Source organism: Engraulis encrasicolus, chromosome 15 (assembly GCF_034702125.1).
Source record: "Engraulis encrasicolus isolate BLACKSEA-1 chromosome 15, IST_EnEncr_1.0, whole genome shotgun sequence".
Lineage (NCBI taxonomy): Eukaryota > Metazoa > Chordata > Actinopteri > Clupeiformes > Engraulidae > Engraulis > Engraulis encrasicolus.
The window spans coordinates 21,705,922-21,715,921 of record NC_085871.1 but is presented as its reverse complement, the minus strand read 5'-3'; the positions used below and the strand labels follow the sequence as shown (position 1 = coordinate 21,715,921).

At 42.4% G+C, this 10,000-nt stretch overlaps 1 protein-coding gene across 1 annotated transcript in view; it reads left to right on the top strand.

Annotated features, from left to right (window-relative positions):
• Positions 1-10,000, top strand: part of lin7a (lin-7 homolog A (C. elegans)) — a 96,825-nt gene that overhangs the window by 47,017 nt on the left and 39,808 nt on the right. The window contains exon 3 of the mRNA XM_063217226.1: positions 8,984-9,055. Coding sequence (XP_063073296.1) covers positions 8,984-9,055 — 72 coding nt within the window. The remainder of the gene's footprint in view (positions 1-8,983; positions 9,056-10,000) is intronic.

Below are 10,000 nucleotides of genomic sequence, written 5' to 3'. Positions count from 1 at the left end.
GGAATTTACTGTACTATATATCAGCCTTTTGGTTTGCCATGGCACTAGAAAGCTGTTGTGCTGAATATTCACAAGGCTGCTGACGGCCAAGGACGAAGTCATCTCAAAACCTCTCCTCGTCAATACATACCAGTACAATTTCATGGGAACCCAATTCTGGGACCTCACACTCCCTGGGCCCGGGACAATTGACCGCCTAACTTGCTTACCTCACAAAAATGAATATGGAAGTGATGTGATGAGGTATTCGAATGTAACAACTTCAGGACTCACTGAGAGTTGTTTAAGTCGGCCTATTACTAATTTGGTATGCTACATGAAATAATGTAATGAATTTAATTGTCATGTTTAACTGAGACATGTGAAATACTGACATAATTTAACACAGAATCATGTGAGTAGAATAAGGCCTAGCATCTTTAATTACAGTAAATGAATTCATTTCATGTCGTTATTTATAATGTGACCACAGAACACTTAATCAACGAAAAAGCTAGCGACATAATCATTGCTAATTAGCTCGAAGCTCATTAAGCATCGTTCCGACACCCTATAATGCTATTCAAACATGTCATTACACCAAGAAAACAAAGTGAGGCTTGTTGTTTCATAAAATACATATACCCGGGATGTAATTTGATTGCTTATTGAATAATTCAGAAGAAAGTCATAAATGTAATTTGGATGGCGATGGGTGGTAGAGGTTTGTGCGCGCAGTTCAAAGCGTCGCCGACTGAAATAGCTTGACCTTTATTGTTATGCATGTGTTTCTCTAGCGTAATTATCGGAGTGGTTTTGCATGCAAGGGGAGCTGTAGACAATTGTCTGTGTCTTATTGGATTTAGAGTTTAAACCCACTGGCTGTGTGAATATGTTGATTGCTTTGAGAGCCACTGACATTATGAAGTGTTCTTCGTTGTAAACAACACCAGCCGCACGTACTCACGCACGCACGCACACACGTAGCACGCACGCACGCACAGTGCAGTGTGTGTGCCATATATGCTTTCATTGTTTCAGGTTCTGTGGAATTTTAAAAAAATACTGTCGCTTGTTGATGACATTTGTGCAAGCTAAAGGTAGCAAAGGTTTGTCTAGGCTTGTTTTTTGGAAATAAACAATGCATGCCTACAGATATCAAGATATCACACATTCTTTTTCAAATGTTTTTTCTATGGGCTTTTATGCTGTTATTTGTGTTGGGCCAATGAAGATGGTAACAGAAAAATAGTGTGGAGAGAGAGATGTGAGAGGATCAGGGAATGACCTTGCGCTGGAGATGGAAGTAAACCTAGGGTGCATTTCTCGAAACCATAGTTGCTAACTACATTAGCAACTTTGCTGATTTCAATGCAATTTCCCATTGGCAACTACCCAAGTTGCTAACTGCTAACAACTACGCTTTTGAGAAATGCACCTTAGTTCAAAAGTCACAGATGTATGTTTCTAGTATGGCTTACCCCACTGTTGGCAAAAAAAACCTACAATGTTTTGAAATCCCAGAGGCCACATGTTCCTTCATCATAAAAACTGGAGAGGAATATTGCATGTTCTTGGCCCTCTCTGTCTGTCTGTCTGTCTGTCTGTCTGTCTGTCTGTCTCTCTCTCTCTCTCTATCTCTCTCTCTCTCTCTCTCTCTCTCTCTCTCTCTCTCTCTCTCTGTCTCTCTGTCTCTCTCTCTCTCTCTCTCTCTCTCTCTCTCTCTCTCTCTCTCTCTCTGTCTGTCTCTTCTCCCCCCCCCTCTCTCTCTATCCATCTCAGCCAAGATCATGGCAGCTAGGCATTACAACCGGATCACCAGTTGTCAAGAGGGACAAACTGCGCTGAGCGTGCCAGAGAATGCCAAGAGCCTTAATGGGCTTCAGTGAGAGGGGTAATTTACTGAGGTCCGCCCGCAAGACCTCCTCCATATTGGATCCATTCATTTGTGTTTCATTTCCTTGTTCAGTAGACATGAAGTAGTGATTCATGGACCCAATACGGAATAGCCATATTTTTCCGAGCGCAGAGAGAAAAGGGGTGATGGCTATGCAATATGCAATTTCCCTGTGACCGACCAGAATTGAGGATGATAATTCTCTCCTCGTACAGCAGATTGGTACCTCTTTGTGCCCAGCCAGAATTGTACGGAGGGGTGTGGCTTGGGTTGTGTTGACATGGTTTTCAAAGGCAGAGGATGCATTTCAACATGCCCACTCCCGTCCTCCACTTGTGCTTGTGGCCTCGCGTTTTGATGACGCCCCGCCTACGTAAAGAAAACAATAAAGTTTCCCCGCTGTCAGCCTAGCTACAAACATTTTTGGGGGACTGTTCTTCATTCACCATCCCGATTGCAAATGAGGAAATGACAGTAGAATTGTGCTTTTGCAAGATATTGAATTAATTTTCTGTCGTCAGTGAAATCATCATCAGGCAACAAGCAGGCAAATGCACAAGGGAGGAAAGAAGTCTGCATATTGGAATCCACTCAGAGTCTTGCCTATAACCTTTTCAAGGGCTGCAAGGAAGCAGTTACACTTGTGCCTGTCATGGTGAAGTGCTGAAGATTGCCGGTTCGATGCCCGACACCGTCAACGACTGAATAAACCAGCTGAATAAATAGCTGAATTACTTCCCCGTTCTCCTCCATGATTGACCCCCGTGTGTCGCGCCGTCTCCTATAGGGCACCTGTTGATTATTGTTGTTTTGGAGAAATGGATGTTTGAGAGTGGCTGAAGGTTGCTGGTTCGATTCCAAACACCTTCAGGTTGGTGTGGGGAACTGACTAACCAGTGCTGAGGTACCCGGGCTCCGCCCTTGCGGTGACGCAACACCTTCGGCTCAACTACACACACACTAGGGCCAGGAGCTTGTGTATGAGGATTCCGTTCCCTCCACAGCGGGAAACTCCACCCACTTTGTCTGGAACCAATCAACCGTCCTGGGTAGAGGCGTGTTCAAGGCAAGTGATGTGGTTTAAGCAGAGACGTTCTATTGGGACTAAGAAATGTTTGGTTTAAACTTAGGGACAGCCCTCAATTAGTAGCAAGTCGAGGGAAGCGGATTAACCAGGCCATTTGGAAACACTAATCGTTATAGTCCTGGTCAGACCGTGGTACGTGATCTGAAGTCTATGAAAATCAGGCAAGTGCTGAGGTACCCAGATTACCCTGCACTCTGTCTGACCCCTTGCAGGTGAGGCATAAGAGGCTTTTCGTTGTACTGTATGTGCTGTCTCACATTGATATGAATGTTGTTTTAACACAATATGAGAATGGAAATATAGAGGCTGGGCTCCAGGGCCCCCTTGACTCTTGGGCCCCTGTGTCTGGGCCCGGTGGGTGCCCTTAAAGTGATACCAGAGAGAGTAGAGAGATATATATACTTAGAGAATCTCTGGTGATACTGTCCCATTTTTTTGGAAATAAGCACATATTAGAGTAGAGTATTAGAGAGAGTAGAGTGCTTTTATTGTCACTATATAAATACAGTGAGATTCTGTTTGGAAGCATCCCACAAATGCCCACAAAATAAAAAAGATATATTAGCAGTATAATAAATAATATATAAAAGTCCATATGCATGTCACAGTATAGAGAGTCCTGAAGTATTGAGGGGGCAGGTGACGACTCCCCTTGAGTTAAATAATTGAGTTTTACCTTTCTCCTGTATTTTCAACCGTTCTCTGAGTATGGCAGTGCAAATTTTAACTCCATGCTGCTAGCAGTTAACATTGAGTCTTATGAGACCAGCTGGCGGCTAACATTATTGTGGGCGGAGGTCTGCGATGATGCTGCCCTCCTCACGGGTGCCGCCCCATACCTAGAACCGTCCCTGTCTTTAATGACACACACTCAAGAGAGAGATGCAGCCCTCTGAAGTGCTGGGTAGGGATGGTGTCGCCAGCTTTAAAACAGCTGAGTTCAAAAAACGCATGCGAATCAAAGTGTAAACAAAGCTCCTTGGCTGTGTTTATGTTTTGTAAACAAGGATGGGTGGACTTGGCTGAACTCGGGATTACTGCACACATATACACACACACGCGCGCGCACGCACGCACGCACGCACGCACGCACGCACGCACGCAAGCACGCACGCACGCACACACACACACACACACACACAGACACACACATCCACGCACGCACGCACGTACGCATGCACTTACGCACAAACATACACAAACATGGAGACATAAAGACAAATACACTCTTTCACTTGTGTATTGAAATTCAGTGATAACTTACTAACATATTAGACTACTAAATGCAGACACATATAGTACAGTACTGTAGGCATATAGGAACACATAGGCACGTACACACACACACAGACAGAGACAGACACACAAACACACATACACACACATATACAGAATTACAAATTGATGTTTGAGTTTAAAGTGGTTATGGATCTACTTTAAAAGTAGGTCCTGACCCTTACAGATCGTATGAGAGTTTGTCAAGGAGGAACTTTTAATGATCTTCTCTTAAACATTCGTTCAGATGATTCAAATTGCCACCCATTTACCTGGTTGTCATCATTGATCATAAATGCAACCTGCTCTCCATAAGTCTTTAATTAGTCGCAAAAATGACTGTACACAGAAAAGAAAAAAAAATAGTGGAGATTCTTTCGTTATGCTGAAAGAAATTTAGAGTGTGGGAAAGAATCAAAGGCTAGCTTCAGAGGAAAATAAAACACTCCTACTAGGATTTTTAAAGCAAGAGTGCAGAGAACAATATTCAAAAGAGCCCGTTAGCCAGCACTATTTTACTTTGCAGTTGGAACTATGCATGGCTGCTGGCAGAAATTCCCCTGTTTCCCACTTGAGACAGCCAAAATTAAGATCGGGTGTCTGTCCCCAGCGTGAAGGCAATCGTGACAGGCACAATTAGTGCACTTAGATGCCAATCAGGAGATAAGAGATTCAGATCCAGACACACTGTATGGGTACTTGAGGTGCTTAGAGTCAAGTAAATATACACACAAGCTGTGTTAATGATATAAGTAGGTAAGACACAAGTCTCTAATTAAAATAATGTTCTTTTTTTGACAGGACAGTGTGAGAGGTGGATAGGAAGTGAATTGGGAGAGAAACAGGGAAGGGTCGGCAAAGGACCCGGGCCTGGAATCGAACTTGTGTCAGCCGCATGGTAGGCGAGTGCCCTACCGGTTGGCCAGGACAGGGCCAATTAAAATAATGTTCATTGTAAAACATGATAAGACTTGAGACTTTTTAGCATTCAGGCTTAAAAAAGTAATTCAGAACTTAATTCACCCAGATCAAACAGGTTTTCTGAAAGATCGCTTCATAGGCGACAACATCAGACGTTTACTTGAAGAAATGGATTATTATGAAAAAGAAAATTTGCCTGGTCTAATTTTTATAGCTGATTTTCAGAAGGCATTCGACACAATCAGCTGGAATTTCATATATCAATGTTTGAAGACATATAATTTTGGTGCCAACTTTATCAAATGGATCCATGTGTTGTACCAAAATCCTTGCAGTAGGATAATTAACAATGGGCATATTTCAAAGCCAATTATATTATCCAAAGGAGTGAGGCAGGGTTGCCCTCTCTCAGCGTATTTGTTTATTCTTGCAATTGAAATACTGGCCATAAGAATAAGAAATAATCCAAACATCACAGGTTTAAAAATTAATGGATTAGAATCAAGATGCTCTTTTTATGCAGATGACGCTTCCTTTTACATAAAACCAGATCCTTTTTCTTTAGACTCCCTTATCACAGAATTAGATTCCTTTGCCGTTTTATCTGGATTAAAACCAAATTATGAGAAATGTTCCATCCTCAGAATAGGATCTTTGAAAGGTATGAGACATAATCTATGTAAAGTGCCTATTCAGTATACAGACGGACCTGTTAACCTTTTAGGAATACATATACCAGTAGAGACAAAGCTCCTTGTAAAGACCAACTTTGAGTTAAAGCTCCAGAAAATGAATAAAATTCTTCAGGCCTGGAGAGGAAATTATCTTTCGATTTATGGAAAAATAACAGTGATTAATTCACTGATACTTTCACAATTTACATATTTATTACAAGCGTTACCATCTCCTGATGGAGTGTTTATGAAAACATATGAAAAAATAATTTTAAATTTTATTTGGAATGGTAAGACTGATAACATAAAACGTTCCTATGTCTCTCTCTGCCTTTCGTCTCTCTCTCTCTCTCTCTCTCTCTCTCTCTCTCTCTCTCTCTCTCTCTCTCTGGGATATTCCTTAGTTTCTGACCACTAAGAAGTTAGGTGGATTACTTTAAGATATTTTCTGATGGAGTATGTATGCTTTTTATTTATTTTTGTTTTTGTTTTGTTTTGTTTTGTTATTATTGTCCTTGTTCCTTTTTGTTGTTTGTTGCTGTTTTTTTTGGCTTTCTGTTAGTGTTTTTGTCCATGTTATCCTTTGTACCATTGCGTCTTTCCTTCTTCTAATTAAAAAAAAAACAAAAAACAAAAGACTTGAGACTTGATCCCAAGTGGTTTACCAAAGAGAACACACGCCGAAGCTACAAAGGGGAAACCAAAGTGAGGGTAAAGTGAGCAAACCAGTGTAGCCAGACTATGACTGCACGACAGTGCTGGAGCATAGTAGCCTTGCTCTCACCACACCCGAGTAATTCCATCCAACTCTGCTGGGGCGAGACACACAGGTCTGGTCTTTTAGGATTCAGGAAGCTCTCCGGCGCACGCATGCACACACGCACGCGCACACGCACACACACACACACACACACACACATACACACACACCTACTAGGCATTATTATTTGCATTATTTGTCCATGACCTGTATACACTGCCCTTGCAGTATGAAGCAGAGATCTAACCTCTGGCGTTCATCCTTCAATTTGAGCGCTGTGGACACACTGTGTTAAAATGCCCTTTTCTCCTAAATCGATACGTCTTTGCACAACACAACAACAGGCCCCTCTCAGCTGAATGTGAATTATTTGTAAAATCGCTAGGCTCTCAGGAAAGAGGGTGTTGAGAGAGAGACAGAGAGGGAGGGAGAGAGAGAGAGAGAGAGAGAGGGAGAGAGAGAGAAAGAGAGAGAGAGAGCGAGAGAGCGAGAGAGCGTGAGAGCGAGAGAGAGAAACAAAGAGAGAGAGAGAGCGGGAGAGGAGGGGAGGTTGTTGCTTATGCTGTGACTGGAAGCGCTATTGAACAGTTAGCACCCCAAGAGAAATAGTATTGGCGTGGCGTGGCCATGTTTAATTTAAAGGAGAAGGAAGAGGACGAGCTACATTCAGATGACTGTTGGAAGGGAATCCATAACCCTGCTGCCATTGTGTGTGTGTGTTGACCGGTCAAAAGAATATTGTGATGCAGCATAGAGTGAATTATGATCTAGTTGCTGACAGTAACTGAGTGCCATTACATGCAGGGGATATTACAATTTTAAAGGAGCACTTCTGTCAATTTCAATATGATGTTGTATTGCTCACGCTACCTTTGACTTGTCAGTACGCAGTGGTGATGCATTGTTTTTGGCTCATCCCTTTACGAGATCTGAGCTATTCTAATGGGGGCAGATTTTGTTTACATTAAACACCTTCTTAACATAGGCCTACTCCAAATATTTTCCCAAAAGGTATCGCTGTTTGCTAGTTGTCTGCTGATGTTGCATAACCTTTTGGATGTTTTTGGGAATAAATCAAGATGTTTTTTTTTTAAATGTAAACAAACTCTGACCCATTACAATGCCCAGGATCTCGGAAAAGGTTGAAGAAAAATTCCCAGGTACTAACAAGTCCAGGGTAGTGTGAGCATTACAACTGCATGTTGAAATTGGCTGAAATCCTCCAGAATATTGGCAGTATTCCTTTTGCGCTGGAATCATTCTGAACGTGGAAGTATTCTGGTACCACAGCGCTCTAGTACCACAAATGTAAAATGGAATATTCTATAATTTGTTTTAATGCAGAAACTGACAATATGCCATGAAAGCAGAGCAATGAGTGCAAGTAACTGTACTCACTGCATTGGACATAGGAAAATGAAACTGAAATGTACTAAATGTCTGCTGTATGTCGCATTAAAGTCACATTAAAGGGACACTGTGTGAGATTTTTAGTTGTTTATTTCCAGAATACATGCTGCCCATTCATTAATGTTACATTTTTCATGAACACTTACCACCAGCATCAAATTCTAAGTATTCATTATTACTTGAAAAATTGCACTTTTCATACATGAAAAGGGGGATCTTCTCCATGGTCCGCCATTTTGAATTTCCACAAATAGCCATTTTTAGCTGCAAAAATGACTGTGCTTGGACCATACTAGAAAATATTTGTTTATTACTTAGTAAACTTTCATGTAAAGATCAAATTTGGGAATAGGCAGCCCAGTTTCAATGAGCAGCATAGTTGCAGTACCTTTTTTGACCATTTCCTGCACAGTGTCCCTTAAAGGTGCCATTTTCATGAATATTTACTAAATAATAAAGTGATATTTACCAGTATGACCAATATAAAGTGTTGCAGCTAAACATGTCTATTGCTGGAAATTCAAAACGGAAGACATGCAATTTTGCCAGTCATAATGAATACTTAGAATTTGATGGTGGTGGTAAGTATTCACGAAAAAAAAAAGTTACTGTACATTTGTGAATGTGCAGCACGAATTCTGGGAAGAAACTGCTCAAAAATGCTAAAATAGCCTATTATACAGAGTGCACCTTTAACTTCCAGTTCACCATGTTGCATCAAATTGTGTCTGTGAACTCAAGTAACAGGGCTTTGGATTCACACTTTTCCACATTTAGTAGTTTTTGTCTTCGGTCACCTTACAGGTTGGAAGAACAATTTTCATTCTACTTCTGGGGTTATAGCCTGAAACGAAACATGCCTTTCACCTTGTTCAAAAACAGCCGAAACAAACATGTCTCAAACATTATGTCTAATCTCTCTTTCTCTCTCTCTCTCTCTCTCTGCCTGTCCCCCTCCCTCTCTCTCATATCTCCCACAGGTGTATCAGTATATGCACGAAACAATTACGGTGAATGGCTGTCCTGAATACCAGGCACGGGCTACTGCAAAGGTAAGCTTCATGTCATTCTCTGCGGGTCTGACACACACACACACACACACCTTCAGGGCTGGACTTGGGGGAGAAATAGGGCCCGGGCACTTTTGACTTAAAGGGGCCCCTCATAATTAGCCAGACAGGACTGAGTCATCACGTTTTCTTTTTGTTTTACATCTCTGAAAATAGGGGCCCACGGCGGTGCAGGGCCCACCGGGAAATGACCGGTATGCCAGATGGCCAGTCCAGCCCTGCACACCTTCTCCCACAGTCATGGGCAGTCATGGGTAAGCGGTTAGGGCGTCAGACTTGTAGCCCAAAGGCTGCCGGTTCGACTCGGGCCACGGCAGTTTGGTGGGGGAAGCAATTAACTAGTGCCCTTGCCCATCCTCCTCCGTGACTGAGGTACCCTGACCTTGGTACCGTCCCACCGCACTGCTCCCTTGGGGTGCCATTGGTAGCTGCCCCCTTGCACGGGGTGAGGTAATAATACAATGTTGTTGTGTGCAGTGAACACTTGTGTGCTGTGGAGTTCTGTGTCACAATGACAATGGGAGATGGAGTTTCCCAGCTGGGCTTTCACTGCACTTCACTACACCTTCTCCTATGGTCCCAATTCTTCTTTCAAACATGCATAGCACATATCTCATATGCACTCAGCAACCCATTTATGTCACTATGGGATATTTGGATATTTATCATGCAAGCGTGACATGCTAAAGGAGGATATTTTGAATGCTAATACACCAAACGTGGCCTGGCTAGAAAGCGGGCATGCAATTAGCCTAAATGTTTTTTTCCCATCTTAATGTGTCTGAGGTCATACCGCTTTACATTTCATCTGGCAAATGGTGTGTGTGTGTGTGTGTGTGTGTGTGTGTGTGTGTGTGTGTGTGTGTGTGTGTGTGTGTGCCTTTCACATTGCGTGCGTGTGTGTATGTGTGTAGAGAATGTCAGAGG